We start from the raw sequence: 22,574 nt of genomic DNA on the forward strand, positions 1-22,574 counted from the left end.
GTAGGGGTCTGCCCTATTCTAATATGACCTCATCTTAACTAATTAAATCTGCATGACCCTCTTTCCAAATAAGGTCTCGTTTAGAGGTTTGGGGGTTAGGACTTCAACATATGAATTTTTGTGGAACAAAATTTAACCTATAACAGACTGTAAGTCAGATATTTCGAGCCTACCATAACATGGCCATGATATGCCAAAAGGATTGTAGAAAAGAGGAGGAATCTGTAGGTTTATATGATAATCAGTTAATGAGCTTGTTGTCTCTTCTGTCTTCTTTCTGCCTGGGCCTACACCATTCCCCTATGTAGCCACATTAATGGACATTGCCATAAAGGGCTTTGGGATTTTGCTGTGCCCCCTGTTTCCTGAAAAGATATTTTGTTTTCTTCCTTCTTTCCAGCATGACATTCCCTGTGACTTATTTCTGTCTAGGATTAGAGATAAGGACATTAAGATAAATGAGACATTATACTTATACCACATACTTTCTGTCTTCTCTAAATTTGGATGATATGTCACTGTCCAAATGTATAGGTGACAAAGGAAGAACTGAATGCTTGTGGAAAGGGGCAAAAACTCTTGAAGTATCAATGGTAAGGATTTTACTGAGGAGTTAGTTGGAGATGATAAGTGAGTAGGTATGCAGCTGTGTGGCAAGAGAGAAATTGTTCCCCACCCTACCCCCAGGCTTATGGTAGGAATTGAGGTAAGTGAACAAATAGGATCAAGGTTCCTTAAGTCACTGAGAAAGTTAGAAATATCCCCAGAGTGATAGAAATTACCAGTGAAGGTTTAAAAGAGTATATGGACAAATGGTGATTTCAAATGATAAAAGTGCCAGGAAAGTCACACCCAGAGTCATTTAGAGAACTAGGCTGTCTCAGGAATTGAAGAGGCTGTCTCCATGTTGCTTGTGAATTGGTAGGATGTGAGATTTGGCCTGCATGGGAGAGCGCAACTGGAGACAAGCTGTTATTGAAAGACTCAGTTGTTTCATAAAATCTGTAATTTGGAAGGATCTTAAGTGTTCCCCAACCCCACCTTATTTAAATTCCGAATCACCTGACAGGTGATCATCTAGTTTCTACATTCATTTAGGGCTAGACATAAGAAGAGAGTTTGAAAAATAAGCTTAGTACAAATGGGAGATTTTTTTCCAGCATAGACGAAGAGGAATTCCATTAGGTTTGATCAGAAGAGAAGTAGCTAGGGGGAATCTGGCTGTGAATAGACATGGGGTAAAAATGGGTAGGGTGGGTATGAAAGTTTGGGTGGAGAAGTATGCAAGCGAGAGAGAAGTATATGCCTAGATTAGGAGATGCCAAAAATGAGGCTAACACTATCAGAGCAGGATGCTAAGACAAAATGAAATAAGGACAACTTATTCACCTAGATAAGGATATAGACTCCGCATTAAACCTTCATGAACTTGTACATGCACACAGATATGGGCATTAAATATCTGGCCATATTTCAGGCCCTCAGTTGGAGTTTTTAATTTTTTTAAATAATCATACGTATTAAACACCTTTCATATGCCAATCATTGCTCTGGACACCTTGCTTATATTATCATTCATCTTCCTTACAGTCCTGGGAGATAGATATTTCTATCCCCAATTTACAGATGTGGAACTGAGTTGGAATATTTCTGCAGGAGCATGTTATTTGTCCTGTGTATCCATGGCCATCAACTCAGAAATTATTCTCTTGTTCTACATAGTATATGTAGTCTCCAACAGTCTACTAGAGCTTTACTTTTCCTCAAAAATTATTTCCTGACTAGTAACATTTCATAGACTTAAATATACACCATAGTAAGTTTTTTTAGCAGAAAATAATAGCAATCGTATAGATGTAGAAGAAATAATAATTAGAGAGTATTCTTTTGAATTCTGTAGATAAAAGTTAATAGTACAGAAAGATTGTTTAAATTTGCAAATAGTAACACTAATCAAGTCCTTATACCGAACCATTAAATAATAATTACAATCCTTGGGAATGTGATTAGACATGGGGACATGAGGGAATCACTTTAAATTTCAAAACAGAGCAACCTAAATAAAAGTCAGCACAGAAACAGTCATTCAGCAGAAAGGAAGGCTTGGCTGGTCTGGACATAGATAGACTAGGGAGAGTGTGAGGTGCCTAATCCCATGTAAGATGGGCCGAAAATTTTGAGGTGGCATTTAGAAAAAGACCCATAGAGGACTCATGAAAACTATCCTTGGAATGTCAGAAAATAATGAGAGACATTCAGGCAGTGGTCTGCGATTAGATGCATGTTAGGCATGCTAATAATGGGATGGCGAAAGTTGGGGGTAAACAAGTCACCTAGACCTAGCAGCCTGAGGTGGACTTAGTGGGAGCTTTGTGCCTTGGGGGAGGCTGGGAAGGCACTGGCCATGATCACGGCTCTCTTAGAGTAACCTTCAGAGTTCAAACATTGTAGTACATTTTATCTGCATATGATTTGTCTTCCTACACAAATTTTTATTGTTTCTTTTCATGTAATTATATTTATGTAGCTGTATAACTATGTATTTAGTTATCTCTGAGGATTTAAAAGTTTACATCTTGACACAGTTAAATTTATCCAATTAATATATATATTTTTTAAGTGTTTACTAAGTGCTAGGTACACTTTTATGTGCTGGAGATATAGCAGAAAGCAAAGTGCCCTCCTGAAGCTTACGTTCTAGATGGGAGAGGCAAGCACACAAAATAAATAAGTAAATTATATAGTAGATTAGAAGGTCATAAGTGCCATGAAGAGAAATAAAACCCAGGAGAGAATTAGAGAATGGTGATGATTGGACGTGGTAATGATGTCATTTAAATAAGGTAGTCATTGCGGACCTCACTGAGAGAGTGACATTTGAGCAAAAACTTAAAGGGGATGAGGGAGCAAGCCACATGGATATCCTAGGGCAAGCATTCGAGGCAGAGGGAACAAATGTGCAGGCACTGAGGAGGGAGCACACCTCCTCTGTACAGGAATAATAAAGAGACCAGCATGGCTGGAGCAGAGAGAGACTGGACAGTCAGACATGAAGGCGGAGAGGCAGTATGGCCAGGCTGCTTAGTGCCTTGAGAGCAATGCTTAGGAGTTTGATGCTTATCTGTATGAGGTGGGAAGCCATTAGAGTGTTTTAAGTAGAGCAGTGACATACTCTGAATTAGGATTGAACAGGATCACTCTGGCTTCTATGTGGAGAATGATCTTAGGCAGGTAAGAGTGAAGGCAGGTAGACAAATTTGGAGGCTGTTGGAGGCAAGACATGGTGTGGGTGTATGGTGGTGGTAAAAGTGGCTGGATTCTGTATGGATTTAGAGTAGAGCCAACAGAATATGCTGATAGTTTGGATATGGAGAGTGAAATAGGGAAGGGAGAAAAGGAGGGGGTGGGGTTGAGTCCAATTACTGGCAGGATTAGTTGCCAGTAACTGAGATGGGGAAGTCTAAGAAGGCAGTGCCTACGTCTTTGGGTTAACTACATCTATGTATCATTGTTTTACAAACCAAGTCTGTGGTATTCTGAGTTGATTATGATTCATAGGAGGACATTTGAAAAGTATGCTGGGATTTTAATGCCAAAGAACTCACAGGTTTTCATCTGTGAGACAAAAGTGAGAATCAAAAAAGTGCATATAAAAATGTTTGGAAATGTTAAAGACAGCAAAAAAAAAAAAAAAAGTAAATTTTACCACTGATGAGTACTTGAAGTCTGGAAAAATGAGGAATGCTTATATATAAGTAAAGACTGTAGAAGAACTTCATGTGTAGTAATAAAAGCACCACTCCATATATACTCATCCAATATATACAATTTTTATTTCAATCAAATGTACTGCAGCTACAGGTTTAATGCCCATAACTTACTTTCCAATGAACTTCCTTTTAGCCCTTTGCTTACCATCTGTATATTTCATTTTTGGAATATTCCCAAAGCCTTTAAAAAAATATGTCAGTCCAGTATATTCTGCTTTGTCCCTTGCTTCAACAGCAACATTCTTTGTCATTTTTCTGGGTGTAAGTCAGAGAAAAATAGCAAAAGTTGACTAAAGAGAAAGATGTGGTGAAACTACCACATTTTCTCTTATAATGGAACAAAGTTTTATGGGAAGCCACTCATAATTCTAACAGGAACTTAGATGATTTAACTAAAAAGAACATAAAGGGCATATGGATGGGGAAACAGTCCCCAAGACCACCATCAGCCTTGGCAATTCACTAGAAGGACTTATAACATTTGTTATCGTCTGGTTATGCTTTAACACAGCCAAAGGATACAGATTAAACTTAGCAAAGGGCAAAGGCACATGGGGCAAAGCCCAGGAGAAAAAAACAGGCATAAGCTTCTAGGTGTCCACTCCTACTGGAGTTGTACTCACAGCAACAATGTGTGCCAACACATGCAAAGCGTTGCTAGCCAGGGAAGCTCACCTGAGCCTTGGTGTCCTGGGCTTTTATTGTAGTTAGATGTGACTGACTTCAGCTACTCACACTCCAGCCTCTCCAGAGCAAAGATAGGAGTTTATCATAAATCACCTAGTTAACTAAACTGTTACTGCCATGTAACCCAAGGCCTCGAGTGTATAAAAAACTCTTTATCAGGCAGAATATTCCAAGGGCTCGTCTCTCATGAGCTGGTAAAGGGCCAGTCCTGAAGACTTCTCTTGGGAATGTGTATGGTTTGAGCAACTCAGGTCTGCTAATATAACTGTTTCCCATATAACATAGTAGATCCTTGAACATTGTATTAGTGCTTCTTAGAGGCATTATTACTATTAGAGAGTAAACTTATAGTATCTTATCCTAGAAGATATGATATAAGGACATACCAAAAATATACATAATGTCAAGAACGGTTTAGCTAAATTCATAAATGAGTGAACCAGATTAGATTGCATAAGTGAGGTTAGTAGTACTTTTTCTGTGGGGCACTTCCCCTGAAAATATATAATCAGTGTCATGACTCATCCATAGGAGTTTGCAGACAAAGAGCTAGAGGAACGGAGAAACTAACCCACAAGTATATGTGATATTTATTGGATTCAGGAAAGAGGTCAAAAGGAGGAAAGTTACCCTGGAGGTTGATGTTGAATTCTGGAACAGTCTCAGGAATCTGTTGAAAAACTGCAGAGTAATGAAACAGTACTTAGGTAAAAAAGCATGACTTTGGTGAGAAAATTGGAATGGAAGAAAAAGGATGGGGAAGAAATGAAGATGATTTCCAAATAATTGGTTTGAGAAAATGTAGTGAAGAAGAAGTTAAGAAAGTTTTGATTGGAAGAATTTAGTTTTAGGTGTGTAAATGAGCACCTTAGACAGCAGGTTATGAGGAAGAACATGGGAGTGAGCAAATGACCACGTGTGGCCATGCAGTCATATTCTTGTGGGAAGTCCCAGGATTGAGACACTGCAGGCAGCTCACAGGGAGAAAGGAAGTGAGGCATAATGGCTAAAATCTTGACTGTGACTCAGACACACCTGAAGTCAAAAATAAACCTGACCACTCATTGAACAACGCTGGGTAAGTTATTTCACCATTCTAAATCTCACTTTCCTCGTCTATTTCCAAAAAATTACCCATAAAATAATTTTGGGGATTAAATATGATAGTGAAATACACATTCTTTGCACAGTAAAAGCAGTAAAAATTTTCTGGGAAAAAAGCGTAAGAAGGATTTTCCAGAGGTATTAAGAGAAGCAGGAGAATACGGTATCCCAGAAACTAACTTCCCAAAGTGTCAGGGAAGAGGAAGAGTGTGGTATATTATCCTAGGTGGTGAGATTCTGGAGAGTGAGTACTAGGAAAGGGATACTGGGTTTTTCTAATGGGAATTTGAAAAAGGGCTTGGCCTGAGCAGCTCTAATTAGTATATTAGGGTTCTCCAGAGAAACAGAACCAGTAGATCCATGTCTACACCTACATCTGTTTATCTATATCTAGAATTGGCTAGATTATGGGAATTGGCCATTATGGGAATTGGCTTTTGCAGTTATGGAGGCTGAGAGGTCCCACAATCTGCCATCTGCACTCTGGAGATCCAGGAAAACAGGTGGAATAGGTCCAGCCCAAATCTAAAGGCCTGAGAACTGGGAACACTGTTGGTGTAAGTTCTTTGGTCCAGCCAAAGAACAGGAGAAGACCAATGTTCCAGCCCAAGCAGTTAGGCCGAGAGAAAATCTTCCCTCTCTTTTTGTTCTATTTGGGCCCACCCACATTGGGAGGGCAGTCTGCTTTACTCAGTTTAGTCTCTTCTGGAAACACCCTCATAGACATATCCAGAAAAGATGTTTAACCAAATACTTGTGTACCCTATGATTCTGTCAAGTTGACACATAAAATTAACCATCACAACTGGTAAGAAAAGAAGTCACATATGTAAACATCAAAGGGAGAGAATTGGTGATACAGAATTAAAGATATTTAATTTACAGATTCAAGGAGTTACATTGCCAGTTGAAAGATAATATACATTGGCATTTGTGGAAAGTGGAAAATATATTTTGATTAAACATCAAAATTTTAAAAAATTATATTTAACTTTATAAGTAATTTTTTTCATCTGTTGCATTTCATCAGGACCTATATTTCTGCATTTAGGATTTTTCGTGACTGTGTAAGCAAGTTTTTATCAGTATGGTGAATCAGTTAGCTTTATCTATATATAGACTTTGGTTGATGAAGAAATAGATTGGTAATTGCTTTTTTCCTCAGATCTGTTTGGTTACTTGGAATATTTAGCTGAAAGTTATAAATGTGCAGTTGAGCAGGAAGAAGAAGAAAACTTTTGGCATCAAATATTCTATATTTCTCAATTTCTCCTGAAGAGACTGCAAGGTTGAGAATAAACAATGCATTGTACATATTTTTAAAATAGCATTCTCTGAGTGATAGTTTTGTGAGCGTTTCCTCCTGGGGTCATGGTGCACTTCCCCTCAGTTGGACTGACCTTGATGTTCTCATTGAGAAGATGATGATGGCTGCTAGTATTTATTGAGCACTTTCTAAATCCTAGGCACCATTTTAATGCTTTAAGTATATCAGCTAGTTTAAGCTTCACAGAAACCCTATGAGGGAGGTGCTATTATTTTATCCATTTTACAGAGGAGGAAACAGGAACGTAGGTAAGGACGTGATGTGCTAGGATTCAAACCCAGGAAGTCTGGCTCCAGCTTACACCCTCAACCACTGATAGTGTTTTGAGGTGAATGATAACTAGCTTTTTTTTTTTTTTTAAACACTTACTGTGAAGTGGTGAGGACTTTAAAGGTGCTACCTCATTTAATCTCCCAACCAGTCAGTGAGACAAATAGCATTTTATTTTAAATGAAGAAATAGGTTTAGATAGCTTGTCCAAAGTCATACAGTGACAAACAACTGTGACCCCACGCCAGCCCTCTTAACCATCTCACCAGTCTGCCTTCAGGAATCTATTGCAGGAAGAAAAATTTTACTTTGGTTTTCAGGAGCATTTTGTGGTTTGGTTTAACTGTTATTTGAAACTGTATAGGGTTGGGATTTAGCTGTTGGCTTCATTATTTTTATTCATCCTCTTTTTTAGTCAGTAACGCCACAAAAGTGTTTTCATGGTTAAAGCTATTGCTGAGAGAGCCATAGCTTGCCCTTCAGACCATTACAGAAAATCTTTTACTCTTTAGAGAAACTTTTAAAAAATATATTGCAAATTTTCTTTAGTGGCCAAGTTCAATAGGTTAAATAAATTGCTTTGGACTAAGGGAGACTGACTATTCATCTTTATTTTCAGGCAGAGTAATACAGTACTACAGTAAAAAAAAAAAAAGCCTCAGAGACATCATTTTCTTATATTTTTATTTATAGTTATTTAGGGAAGGTATAGATTTTCTTGCCCACTTTGTATGTTCAATGCCTAACATAATTCCGGGATTTTATTTTATTTTATTTATTTATTTTTGAGACTGTCACCCAGACTGGAGTGCAGTTGGGCGATCTTGGCTCACTGCAACTTCCGCCTCCCAGCTTCAAGCGATCCTCCCACCTCAGCCTCCCAAGTAGCTGGGACCCCAGGTACATGTCACAACACCCAAATAATTTTTGTATTTTTTTGTAGAGACAGGGTTTCACCATGTTGCCCAGGCTGGTCTCCAACTCCTGGGCTCAAGCGCTGCAACTGCCTCAGCCTCCCAACTGCTGGGATAACAGGCATGAGCCGCTGTGCCTGGCCCATAATTCCTGGATTTAATAGTTTTTCAATAGATAGTAGAATTTATTGGTATTTATAAGAAATTCTTATCCCCAGCTTGGGTAAGGAATTGATATTCCAATACTGGATCACAATGCACTGCAAAGCATAACAGGCAAAAATTACTACTCTTTAAGCGATTCAGCATAAAAAATACAGTTAATTATGCTCAATATTAACTTCTTCTGAAAATAATATCACAATAAAAAATTCTGAAAATAATTTAGGATAGTGTATTCTAAAACCATCATTAAGAAAATCAACTAAAATTCGGCCGGGCGCGGTGGCTCACGCTTGTAATCCCAGCACTTTGGGAGGCCGAGGTGGGCGGATCACGAGGTCAGGAGATCGAGACCACGGTGAAACCCCGTCTCTACTAAAAATACAAAAAACTAGTCGGGCGTGGTGGCGGGCGCCTGTAGTCCCAGCTACTCGGAGAGGCTGAGGCAGGAGAATGGCGTGAACCCGGGAGGCGGAGCTTGCAGTGAGCCGAGATTGCGCCACTGCACTCCAGCCTGGGTGACAGAGCGAGACTCCGTCTCAAAAAAAAAAAAAAAGAAAATCAACTAAAATTGTAATAAAGAAATACTAATCAGAAGATCTTCAATTGTTAGACTGCTAGATAAGCTAGAATTTATTTGTAGCTTATCTTAGAAAGTATAACCATTTCATTTTCTCTTTTGGCCTTCTGTAAGCAAAATGAGATGCCCCAGTACTCTCATAAGTGACTTTTGTACACTTGTATCTCTACCCTAGTTTCCCTTTGCCTCCATGAAAATAATACAGATTTTACTTTTTTTTCTACATATGAAATGATAACCAATCTCTGTAAAGCTGGATACTAATGGTTTGTAGTTTAGTAGTAACATGCACCAGGCTAACCTCTACCACTAAATTATGAATTTAGTTTGATAGCCACTACATTTCTCACTCAGGTGGTCTCTGGTTTATGGGGAGGTAAGCCTTCAGACTTGACATCAGAAAATGTTTGTGAGCATTTTAAACATATTTTACATGAATTATTCTAATATAAGGGAGTTATACAGTTATCACTGGTATAACAAAGAAAGTGGGCTTCACATTATATAATGAAAAAATGTAGTATCTTCATGAAAACCTTTCAGGGGACAATGATAGAAATGTTCTTTGACTGTACAGAGCAGCAGTTAATAAAAGCCTGACCTAAAGTTTTTTTTAATGTTGTATTTTAAGACGGTGAACACTGTTATTATACATGGTATGGTTTTGCTGTGTGGCCTCAGGTTTCTAATTACTCCTTCAGCAGCATGTGCAAATTTTTGGAGGTTCCATATACGATCATTTCATATTGTGGATTTTTGTTTGGAAATTGCCTTTTAGGGAGCAAAAGTATTCTTGATTTTGATTAAGAGCTCTCGGTTTTGGCCAGGCACGGTGGCTCATGCCTGTAATCCCAGCACTTTCGGAGGCTGAGGTGGGCGGATCACAAGGTCAGGAGATCGAGACCATCCTGGCTAACATGGTGAAACCCCGTCTCTACTAAAAATACAAAAAATTAGCCGGGCGTGGTGGCAGGCGCCTGTAGTCCCAGCTACTCAGGAGGCTGAGGCAGGAGAATGGCGTGAACCCAGGAGGCGGAGCTTGCAGTGAGCCGAGATTGCTCCACTGCACTCCAGCCTGGGCAACAGAGCGAGACTCCGTCTCAAAAAAAAAAAAAAAAAAGAGCTCTCAGTTTTAAGATTTTCCTTTTTGTCTGAGTCCACAGGCTTTACACATCAGGGAGTATAATTTTAGGGAATGATTCTGCAGTACTGAAGCCATAGGTTTTCTTAGGATTTGACATATTTAAGAATAAGGTTAGATTTATTTCACTACAAAAATTTACCAAGGATATGTAAGGTTTTATTTTGGTATTGAGGAAACATTCTTCAAAAAATTATTTTAATTATGCATTTAATAAAACTGAAATCGAAAAGTGAGGAAACCTTTTAAAATATATGCATTTTATTACCATAGTTAAAATATGTGGCAACAGTGAAATAGTACATGAGACCACAGCAAGGTGTTCCCCAAGGCACTTGGAAGGTTTCTCTGAGAGTTAAATCCTAAAATGGATCAGAGAAGGCAATGCAGCCCTGTCTAGTATATCCTAATGCTCTCAGGCAATCAGGGTTTTCCTAAAATTTCACTGGAGGCCTGAAGGAGGAGGGAATTTGGACTTAAATGGAAGCATGAGCAAGCGAGTCACAGTGCCTAACCTTGGCAACATCTGCCTGTTTTCCACGGGAACAGGGTGCGACGTCAGGAACATTCATTTGTCGGGTCTGCCTGTTCAATCTTGCCATGGATATGGGCACACTGGTTCTAGTGTGGGGGTTATTCCTAATCATGTAACTAACTATGGGGCCCATCCATTAAGTTGAGCAAACTGGAGCAGCTGCTCTTAGGCTGAGCTTGGCAGGTGTGGTGGCAGGAGCTATAGGGGATGTACATTTCACTCTTGTTTTCTAAATATGATTACAACTCAGTTTTTAAAATTTTGTCTTTAATGATACCCCAAGGACATCTGTGACAGCTGCTGGCAATTTCAGCAGTCTCCTTCAAATGAAGTTATGGTTCAGCAGCCTCCTTCAAATGAAGTTATGGTGGCGATCTTAACTGGTCGAGTTGCCCCAAGTTCAGGGCCTTTCCCATTGCCTTTGTTGTGATTCTTTCCTTGTTCACCAGACAATTATCTAATAATTCACTTCCTGTGTTGGTTTCCTGTGAAGCCAGAAAATATTTCCCAATCTGCTTGACGGTAAACGAATATGCTGACATTCTGGTTTTTCATATGTGAGAGGTAGGGAAGCCTAACATTAAGTAGCATCTCATCTCCAGGATGATCAGCTGAGATACTGATGGCAGTGATGGAGCCAGGACCAGATCCTGGACTGAGGTTAACCTATCTGCCTTGCAGTGGCAGCAGGTGTCCCCTAAATTTTAATGTACTCCTTCCATAATATAAATGTGTTACTAAGAAACAGCTTTCCAGCCAGAGACTGTGTTTCCCAGCCGCTGTTAGATCAGCAGGCCTTTCTCCTGACAGAATAAAGTAAGAAGTGGTTGCCTTTTGTATATGAAGAATTACATTACTGACCTTAGAAAGAAAATTTAGTTAATAGCTCATTTAATCTATTATTCTTTTCTTTGGGGCAAAACCTCTAACAAATACTTGAAAAATTTAAAGGGTCGTATACTTTCCTTTCCAGTGAGTGATGAGCTTACTATGAGTGATGTGTTGAAGAGTCAGAAGCATTGTGTTCCAATTTCAACTAAGTCTCTAATAAGCAGTATGATCTGGCCCTAGTCAGTTAACATCTGTGGTTCTTATATTTTTACCTGTAAAGTATAAAGATTTAGTTTCTTTCAAATAAAATATTTTATCAATAGGTTAATGTAATCTTGCAGGTCTGAAACATCTTCCTTTTTATAAATATTATTGAGCTCTTCATGTCAGGTTCTATGCTAAGTGCATCACACATGTCTAATCACCCCATGAAGCATATTTCATTTTGTGGATGACAGAAGGGAGGTTTTGAGAGTGGACGTCAGTTGATCAAAGCTAGGAGGCAGCAGAGCTGAGATTTATGCTCTTGTCTGCCCAACTCCATGCCCCATACTGTTAATCATTATGTTGTATTCCTCAAATTTGGCACATATTATAAGAGGGTTTTTTAATCCATCTTAATTTGGGGCATGTTTTACTTTCTACAGGGTGATTTCTTTCTTCCATCCTTATACTTTCTCTGTTTTCTGAAGCCTGTAGAATTGAAAGAACTTTTGTACTACCATTTGTTTCATTCTATAAACAGTCCCAGATCATTTGAAACCCAAATCTTTTTTGAAACTTGATGTACTAGTTTAGTGTTCAGTTTTTTCTTCTCAGCATACTCTTCTGTGCTTTCTTTGTGTAAGGATGGCAAAAAAATGGAACTTTTAATGTTATTGAACATTCTCACAAATTAGTTTGGTTAAAGGAAAGAATCTTGGCTTAGGATTTAGGAGGTGCAAGTTCTAGGTCTTTCTCTGAAATTTATTGTGGAACAAATAATACTATTTTGCTATATTAAGTTATTGAAGAGTAAAAGATCGAATATGTGAAAAGCATTTAGGATCACAGAAACAAAGTTTTTCTGTGTGACTGCTGAATCATAACAGCTGCAGTGGATTGTTGGAACCAGAATTACAGCAAATAATTTGGGGCCTATTGTTGCTTTATGAAGATCTGCTTAAGGTAATTATAATTCATAATTCATGTGCCTTGGCCTGCACGTAATGCTAAACTTGGACTGCTGAATATATATAGGCAGAGAGATGATCAAATTGCTATCTGAATTATAGTAGTAACAACGTGATTTTTTTTTTTTTTAAAGACAAGGTCTCACTGTGTCACCCAGGCTAGAGTGCAGTGGCACAATTATAGCTCATTGCACCCTCGAACTCCTGGGCTCAAGCAATCCTCCTGCCTCAGCCTCCCTAGTAGCTGGAACTACCAGCACATGCCACCACATCTGGCTAATTTTTTTATTATTTTATTTTTGTGGATATGGAGTCTCACTATGTTGACCAGGCTGGTCTCAAACTCCTGACCTCAACTGATCCTCCTACCTCATAGATTTAGGAATGTTTTACTATCCAAGTTGTGTGACCTAAGACAAATGAATGGGAAGAAAAAGTGGATCATGAAAGTTGTAGAGTTAGAAGAGGAAAAAGAGAATTTCAGGGGACGTGATGCTCAATAGAATCATTCAGAAACAGCCTGAGAATTGAATTGCAGTTAAACTACTTATTAGTAGCATCAGCTGCTGAGAGTCGATGGTAATTTTGCCATGTTGAAAATGCTATGCTCTTGAACTGGGCCAAGTGCAACTTAAAGATTTAAAGGGGCTGGAAGTGCTCTACTGTTTCTGAAACACAATGATCATGATCACCCCCTTGAGAGATCATGCACAAACATCTCGAAGTTCAGACTCATTTCTCCAGAACACAAGGCACATTTCTAGATAGTGTGTGTGTTTGTGTTTGTTTCATAGTGTTGAAAGTGGGAGGGCTGGCCGGGCGCGGTGGCTCACGCCTGTAATCCCAGCACTTTGGGAGGCTGAGGCGGGTGGATCACGAGGTCAGGAGGTCGAGACCATCCTGGCTAACCCCGTCTCTACTAAAAATACAAAATATTAGCCGGGCATGGTGGTGGGTGCCTGTAGTCCCAGCTACTTGGGAGACTGAGGCAGGAGAATGGCGTGAACCCAGGAGGCAGAGCTTGCAGTGAGCTGAAATCAGGCCACTGCACTCCAGCCTGGGTGACAGAGCGAGACTCCGTCTCAAAAAAAAAAAGAAAGTGGGAGGGTTGGGGCTGACCATTCCTGTAAACTCATTAGCTTTCAATGCCCTTTGTTTCAGTAAGCATTTTTGGCATCTCTCAAACTATAGTTATTCAGATACCACTTTCAACAATTTTTGCCATATCCATTTACTTTTTTTTACTTTTAAATTTAAATATATTTTAAACAGGAGTTTTGCATATCTGTTGAAATCTCAGGTTTGATGTGGTATAGTTTTTCATAATGCACATTAAAATAAGTACATAAAATTAACGTAAAGCCTGTCCATTTTTGGTCCACCTAAAATTATCTTGAAACACTCATTTAATTTTGGCTCTTCTCTTTGTACAGTGAGCACACACAATGTCTAGAGTGGAAGGTGAAAGAGAAAACTGAATAACTGGAAATAGAGATTTTTCAGTGAAATTTTCTAGATAGATTTAAAACGATGGATGGGTATTACTTCCTCTTTTAGGTTACCAGCCTAAAACAAGTTTGTGTTAGATTTTAGTTAGGTTTAATTTCTTTTCTTTTTAAACTAGTGGATAGTTTTTAGGCTACATAAGTTTCTAGGCTTCATACATGTTTTCTCCCATTAGTTTCCTAGAGGGACTTTTTTTCTGGAAAGTTCCAAACTTGCCTTGGCTTTAAATAAGGGGGAACAAAGTTTCTCCATGCTTATTTTAGTGATGAGGTCTGCTCTACCAACTCCTAAGCCCAGGGGTTTAGTTCAGCACAGCCAGCATGCTGCCTTTTAAATGCCAGATTCAGTGCTAAGCTCCATGATACATAGAGGAAGAAGGTTCTCACCTTCTGTGAGGCATTGCATGTAAACAACCGAAACAGTCCAGTGTGATATAGGTATGTGCCAGATACAGGAGAGATCAACTCTTTGGGTGAATCAACAAAAGCCTTAATAGCTGGGAGAGCACTGGGGGCTGAGCACACTGAGTGGGGCATGGGGAAGGTAGTACACCATTTGTGGTATTGAGAATGCCACGGTTCTCTCTCCTCAGTCTTCACAGATGATTGTTCTGCAGAATCTCTGTGGGTTCTGCATTGGCTAACGTGGTATTCCGAAAGAAATTAATATTTTAAATGTACAGTAATGCACAACCTTGCTGCTCTGACTCCCTTGCACGAATTCGAAGTAATAGCTAGAGAACCTTCAATAACAGTTGGCATGTTGAGATGGCATCCTTCCCAAAACAACATCTTAATGAGGTTCTATGCTTCAGGATCAGCTTTTCTGGTTTAAATATATTCAGGCATATCCTATGTAACTGGAAGCAATGTGGCAGAAGTGGCAGGGGTCATATTGTGAGTTTTGCTGAGTTAGGCATGTAGGCCCCACAGTGTGAGGGACTCTTTGGAGCAGTCCTGAATATACAGTGATTCTGTGCCTGGGTGGGAGTGTGGTTGCATAGGGGAGGACAAAGAACATGATGAATTAACCTTACCCACGTTTGGGGAAGTTTGTACAGAATGTGAGATGGAAAAATTCTAGTTTCCATGTATTAATACCTTCTTACCCATATGCTCATAGCCAGAGCCACTCCCCTATCCACCTGAGCTCCCACACATTCAAAAGCCAGTAGTTGAGGGATCTTCCATTGCATGTACGTTGGGTGTATGTGGGGGGTTCAATTAAAGGAGAAAGTGTCTAAAATCTCCACAATGCTGATTGCGTTGATGACAGTATTCAGACTTAGACTTTTAGGGACTTAATATATACAGGATTTTTTTTTTTTTTAAATCGTTAGCGGTATATTATTCTCTTTCTTTTTTTTTTTGAGATAGAGTTTCTCTCTGTCACCCAGCCTGGAGTGCAGTGGCGGATCTCGGCTGACTGCAACCTCCACCTCCCCAAGCGATTCCTGCCTCAACCTCCCGAGTAGCTGGGATTACAGGCACCCCCCACCGCGCCCGGCTTATTTTTGTATTTTTAGTAGAGGCAGGGTTTCGCCATTTTGGCCACGATGGTCTTCAAATCCTGACCTCAAGTGGTCCGCCCGCCTCCGCCTCCCAAAGTCCTGGGATTACAGGCATGAGCCACCGTGCCTGGCCGGTATATTGTTCTCTAAATGGAGCAAGGAATAAGCCCCTGGGGGGACTGAGCATTACCTCAGACCCAGCCATTTCTGTGTGCTGCCAGAGACCACACCCCTCCTCAGGCATAACCACAGAAGACTATTTCTTTTGGCTGGGTCTCTGACCTTGAAGGATCCAGCCTGCCAGCCGCCTTGAGACTTTGGGTGCTAGACATAATACTGGCAGAGTCCAAGAGTTATTTCTATTTCATATGTTTTATTTAGTATGGCTATATTAATTTTTTATTCATCAGAAGTTCTGCTCTTGAAATAAATGTAAAATGTTTTACAAAACCACTGCCATCGAGTTTCATATATAGGTAGAAATATAAAAAACTCCAGAATAAGGTAGCACCCTCAAATGATGTCTCATTGCCTTTTTCTTGGAAACACACACAGCAAGTTGAAAATGTGGATTGATCTTCCATATCTGTTAAATTATTAGTTTTTCTTCTTCTCAATATGATGAGGCAGTTTTTCCTTGGAAGAACAGTTTGTGTTCAGCTTGGGAGGTTGATTTTCCACCATCAGTTTCTCCCTTTAATAATTGAAAACCACTGTTCATTATTTACATAAAACTGTCTTTTTCTGGTCTGCTTTCTATAACCTTTCCCCTCTTAAGAATTTTAAGAATTCCCTGACTTTCCTCTGGGGGATTTTCTGCCTGCTTTATCCCAGATGTGGGACATTGACTAGGCTGAGGTTTTGGGGATTTTTTTTTTTTTTTTTTTTCAGTGTTTCTACATTTGAAAGATGTTCTTTTAACCAGTGCACAAATCTGCCACTGAAAAAAGGGGCTTTGAAGAAAAATCAAGTAGTTAAGAAAATATGTGAACTTTGTTTACATTTCTCACTTATGGAATGACACCAAAATCCCATATGCCAAATGAAAAAGTAGACAGTAGTTTCAGATAATAAGGGGAAAATGCACCCGTGTTATTTCAGCCTTTTAATTCTGGGATTTTATTCTCTGAATGAAAGCATGTCAGTTTCTGGTCCCAGTGGCACTGTGTTTGGTCTTCACTACATGCTTGCTGATGTCAGCCCAGGAAATACACGGGCTTGGCAGATGTTTACATGGCCTTTGTCTTCTCTCTTTCCACCTTCTGCTCACGTAAAGAGGATATTTAACTTTATTCATAATATTTTGTCTGCTTACAGATGTATTGATCCTAATCGCTGGTTCAGAAATGTTAGGAAAAGGAGATAAGTTACAGTGAAAGAGGCTGTAGTAAGAAATACAGGATTTTCTGGTTTTTTGTAACGTCTACTCAGATTCCCAGAAGATTGTTCATTACCAGCTTTTGGTTATTGTGGTTTATGTATTAATGTCTAAAAAAATATACAATGTAATGTTTTTTGCATGATACTATGTGAGAAGAATACCAAGAATAATTTTTTCCTTACTTGAACAAATATTATACATTTTCCCTAAGTCCAAAATTCTGTTTTCCATCATGAATACAATTCTGATGTAGTATGTTTAACTCTATAAGATCAGAACTTGTTTTAGTAATTTTCTTCCTAATTAAATTTTTTGTTGTATTTTTAAAAATCTAAATTCATAAGCTTTATTTTCAAATATGGTTTCTACCTCTCATATGTTTCCACACCTGTGCCATGTTCCCTTGGCTGACAGACGCTTTTTTTCCTTTTTATCTCACGTAGGATCTTTCGAAGATGGTTTGGCTGCCTTGGAGATTTGGAGATCTGATGCCACGATGAGGACTCACACACGGGGGGCTCCCAGTGTGTTTTTCATATATTTGCTTTGCTTTGTGTCAGCCTACATCACCGACGAGAACCCAGAAGTCATGATTCCCTTCACCAATGCCAACTACGACAGCCATCCCATGCTGTACTTCTCCAGGGCAGAAGTGGCGGAGCTGCAGCGCAGGGCTGCCAGCTCGCACGAGCACATTGCAGCCCGCCTCACGGAGGCTGTGCACACGATGCTGTCCAGCCCCTTGGAATACCTCCCTCCCTGGGATCCCAAGGACTACAGTGCCCGCTGGAATGAAATTTATGGAAACAACTTGGGTGCCTTGGCAATGTTCTGTGTGCTGTATCCTGAGAGCATTGAAGCCCGAGACATGGCCAAAGACTACATGGAGAGGATGGCAGCGCAGCCTAGTTGGTAGATTTTTGTCTTGTTCTTCTTACTGTAGTAACTGCATTAGAAAGAAACAAATCCATATGAAATCTCAGCGGCCAGATCTTCATATACCTCTTTGTGTATGTGTGTGTGGGGAGGTGTTATTTGTTATTTGTGTTGCCAGTCTTATGAATGGCCCTTAGTTTCAAAAGATGTAGTAACTTCCATGTTTAAAGTTAGAAGGAAAATATTTATATGCAGCCTAATCTAAAGAAAAAATAATTTGCTGAATTGAGTAAAGAGTGTCATCGTGATTGCTGAGAATTCTTTCCTCCATATTCAACATGCGTATATTACTATCATCTGGTGTTAGGTTTGATTGACCCCAAGTGGTTAAAACTTTTTGCAGCAAGACATTTCAAGTAATTAAGACTTACTTGCATTTTATGATCATAAGGAACTAAATGTGAATGGGATGGGACTGACTGGCAATTTATAAATACATCCCCTCCAATAACCAGCAGATTTCTGAGACCTGTAGGAAAACCAACATTATTGTGTAATTGTGTGAGGAATTCTAATTACATAATAATTTAGTTTCAGAAGTTTAAGATTTGAGAACAAATTCCTGTCTTTTTGATTAGCTTAAATTTATTTTATTAATTTATAATTAATGCTTCATATGCTTCCAAACAGATATGGGATGAGTTGATTAAACAAGGGATTCTACAGATGTTTTTACTCATGCAATTTTTAAATACACATTTATGGTTCAGTTGCAATAAAAGAACTTACAGATTGTATGAATTTTTTTTAAAATTATGTAAGCTGCCTCTTGTCATAGGGCTAGAGAGAGCTCATTTTAAATGCTTAGAAAAAATCAGTGAATGCACCTAATGCTATGATGAATTACATCTTAATGTATCATAGGGATGAAGGATGGTGGTTTGCAAGCTTTCTGATAAATTTCTGGAATTTTGTAATGAAAAGTATTATGCAAGAGTTGGCATTAAATCCATATCAGAGCTGATATTTTAGGCCTGTTGCTAAGTACATGTAGTCATTTTGAAGTTTATAATATCGTAGGTTGAAAACAATTTTTTATTTGATTTATTTTAAAGCTTAGCCATGTATGTAGTTGTTTCTGACTTTGACTGACATTAACTGATCTTATTTTATTCTTGACACCAAGAAAGAAAAGATGTATGAAAATTTATCTGATATTTGAATTACCAGACTACATTATCAAATGCTACAGTAACTTACTAATTGATTTGTTCAATTAGTTTAAAATGGCAACCATATTTACATTATTTAGAAAGAAATCTTTGTCATCTAGAAGGGTACTTTATCTTTAAAGTCCTTTTTGTTTTAGATAAGTGGGTTTTGGCAAATTAAGAAATTCATGTAAATGTTCCAGAGATAGTGCCTGTAGAGAACCGTGTATTTAATCTCACAAGAAAGTAATGGACTGTGAAATACCATTTTTGATGGAGATTGTTTAGCACAATACAGTAACATGAGAATTGTACAAGACTAGTACAGTTTTCTCATTATAATGTAAAATATTCGGGTATATAAATACCAATGAATGAATGCTGCCATTAGGATGAGACTCCTTCTATGATAAGAGAAATAAATAACTTAAAAGAATATTATAATTTTTACATAGTTTCCACAAGTCCAGATTTATTGATCACTGGAGGTGTATAGAAATTTACTGGGGGTCTAGTACTTTATTCATGGCAATATTGATAGAAATAGGTATAACTCTAGGCCATTATCTAGTAAACTAAAAGCCAATTTTTGACTTAATAGAGCTGAAGAGTTGACTTCTTTCTCTTGACCTTCAAGGTAAAATCTTGAGAATTTACCTTTACATCTGGTTTCTATTTCCAAAAGTGAACTTGGCTTAGAAAGTTGAGCTACTTGAACATTTTGTTTTGGCAGGTACTGTTACTAAGTTGTGTTGTTTAATAACTTCACAGAAATTTTAACTTCTTAAAAACTACCACACCCAACCCCTAGACTTTTAGACTTTCATTTAGATTTATGGTTGAACACAATTACAATACAATTATGTGTTGTAATAATTTAAAACAATGTTCAGTGATTTTACAGTTCAACTACCTCTGTTTCAATTGTTCCATTAAATCATGTTCTCACTACGTACCAAGAAGTATACAATGAGTATTGTCATTGTCTTAGGATATAATTCACCTATATTTGATTTCAGAAAAAACAAAAACAAAAAACTAGCTGTTATTTACAAAAGAGATCCATAATTAATATTATGAAAGTAAAAAAAAAAAACTTTCTACAATAGCTTCATCAGGCTGAATGCATTTGCCATTTTCTTTGAAGAGCATTTCTACTCTTTTGAAAACCAGTTACTAAGTTATGTTCATTCACTGATTCATTTGATCAACAAACATTTATTGAGCATCTACTGTGTATCATGCACTATGCTAGGGTGCTGGGGATTCAGGGATGAAGAAATAGCCCAGTAACTTTATAATTTTTACCTAGGGCAAAGGGTGCAAACATTGGGTTCTTAAAGCCTAAGCTAGGGATATTTTCTCTGCTCAGAATTGAGTATGTGGATCATTTCATAAGGAGTTTCCTTAGTTTTCATTCATGACTTAAACATTTGTATCATGCTGCACTCTAGTATGGTAGAAAAGCACCAACTCTGGAGAAGCACCAACACTGCCTTTGAATCCCAGCTCCCTCACTCTTCAGCTGTGTTTTCTTAATTAACTTTCCAGATTAATTTTCTTAGTTTGCGTGAGCATTAGTGTCCTGATGTATAATGTGGCAGTAACAACACTATCTACCTTATAGGGTTGCTAGGAAGATTAAGCGCAATAATCAATGTAAAGTACTTAGCACAGTTCTTGTCACGTAGTAAGCCCTCAGTAAGTGAGAATAATGACAATAATGGTAATTATTGATGCTGTTCTTTTACCTACCTAGTACTTAGACCCTGTTTGGTTTATAATTTGGTATATGTAGGCTCCAAGGAAATAGTATCCATTTGAGATTTTACTAATCTTAATTGCTCTCAAAACTAGAACATCTGTTTAACTCATAAAATTTTCCCCTTGGCTTTTTCCATTAAAACATTCATTGATGCTCCCCTGGGCCCTTTTTAAAATGTATACAAGAATCTGATGTTAACACCAATGAAGAAAGTTTAGTGGAAAGTAACGATGTGTCATTTGTCTGGTATTAAAAAGAAGTGCCTATGAGATATACATGCATACAAATTTATTAATGGGGTTTATTTGAATAGTAAATAAAGAGGTTAAAGTTCACCTCTATAGATTCACTTAAGAATCCTGAAGCAGAAAGGTTAAAAGGAAAATATTCAATTGTACTCTGTGCATCTAATAGCCTACAAAGTAGAACAGGAATCTCATAGATTTATAGTGATAATGGTGATTGAAAAATAACAGCATGCATTTTTATTGTGTGTGTCTCTGAGTATCCAGACAATTGGGCACCGCAGAATGATGAGACTAATCTATGTGCTTTATCTACTTTTTCAGAGGTGCTCGCATCCTATCTCAGAAGCTCTCCCCCGTTTCTCTCCCTTTTGCTAAGGAACACACATTCTTCATTACAGTAAAAGTAACAGAGTAATTTAAGCTTGTGCTGAACTTAGTTTTAAAAGTAAAAAATAAAAAGATATTATTTTAATCCAATATATAATGGCAAAATATTCTTTATTAAAAATTACAATGGCAAAGATATCACCAATAATGTCTTTGTTTTTACCCTTTTAATTAAGTCTTTTTCCCTCTATAAATCTTGCCTTCCAAATGAAAGCTAGGATTTAAGTTGCAGTTGGCTCTGTGTTATATAAAAGCTTTATTAGAGCTTAAAATGCACTACTTTTAGAAAGCTTTAATGAACTAAGATCATAAATCTAGGGCTGGTAACAATGGAAATATTTTATCATACTTGAAGTGAGTTTACTTTTTTTGAAATAGTATCACCTAGGTATAAAACATACAAGTTCTGTATATGCCAACTGGCATAGGGGGCTGTCCTCATTATTAATGGTTGCTTTCTGCATTCAATCCTTATATAGTTAAAAAAAAAAAAAAGCAGAATTCTAAATAACTGAAAATCATCCATCAGTTTTTCTTTTCTCAAGAGCCTAAATGATAAGGTAGGAAAATAATAAAAACAGTGCTTAGTAGAGATTTTAAAGAGATTTTTAAAAAATCAGTTTTCAGGATTTTGGGGGGGTCAGCACATATTATTCTACTTTTCTAAAATTTTCATGACTTATTTCTACTGTAACTTTTCCCCTAGAAGATTAAGGAAGCATAAAATATTGTGCTTCAAATTAGAAGTAGCTGAGAAAGAAAAGAGGGGGGAAAGACTGGAGACATTGACTAGACAAGGAATGCGACAGTTGCTAGAAGGCATCTAAAACGCACCATGAGTGGGCCACAAGTGGACACTGAGGGGTTTGGTTGGTTGGTTGGTTGGTTGGTTGGTTTTAGTAGCAAATAAAGTAGGCTTAGTCAATTTTGAAGTTTACAGTGACCATAGGATCAGTTACTCTGTAGAACTGACTACTCTTGGCCCAAGGATCAGAAGGAAGTTTCCCATAGAGCTTTTATGAAGAACCCTCGCAGCCTTCTCATCCTTGCAGTGCATGTATGATGAATTGCACAGTGTTATTTCTTTACACCAGACTGACCTGAGAGTGGGACCATGCCTCTTTTGCTCATATGTGTATCCCTCGATGGAGGATCTCCAAAGCAAAGTTTACTAAAACCTTGATCAGGGAGGGAGTG

General features: G+C 38.1%; 1 protein-coding gene across 9 annotated transcripts in view; it reads left to right on the forward strand.

The window, feature by feature from the left end:
- DSE (dermatan sulfate epimerase) overlaps nt 1-22,574 on the forward strand; it is a 167,589-nt gene that overhangs the window by 110,557 nt on the left and 34,458 nt on the right. For 8 of the 9 annotated variants that reach the window (XM_055261950.2, XM_055261961.2, XM_055261975.2 and 5 more), the window contains one exon: nt 17,334-17,802. In XM_055261950.2, the coding sequence (XP_055117925.2) occupies nt 17,334-17,802 (469 nt within the window). Of the gene's footprint in view, nt 1-5,265; nt 5,536-17,333; nt 17,803-22,574 lie in introns of those variants that run through there. The other variant, XM_063620282.1, reaches the window with a different exon arrangement.

The sequence above is a fragment of the Symphalangus syndactylus genome, chromosome 2, assembly GCF_028878055.3.
Source record: "Symphalangus syndactylus isolate Jambi chromosome 2, NHGRI_mSymSyn1-v2.1_pri, whole genome shotgun sequence".
Taxonomy (NCBI): domain Eukaryota; kingdom Metazoa; phylum Chordata; class Mammalia; order Primates; family Hylobatidae; genus Symphalangus; species Symphalangus syndactylus.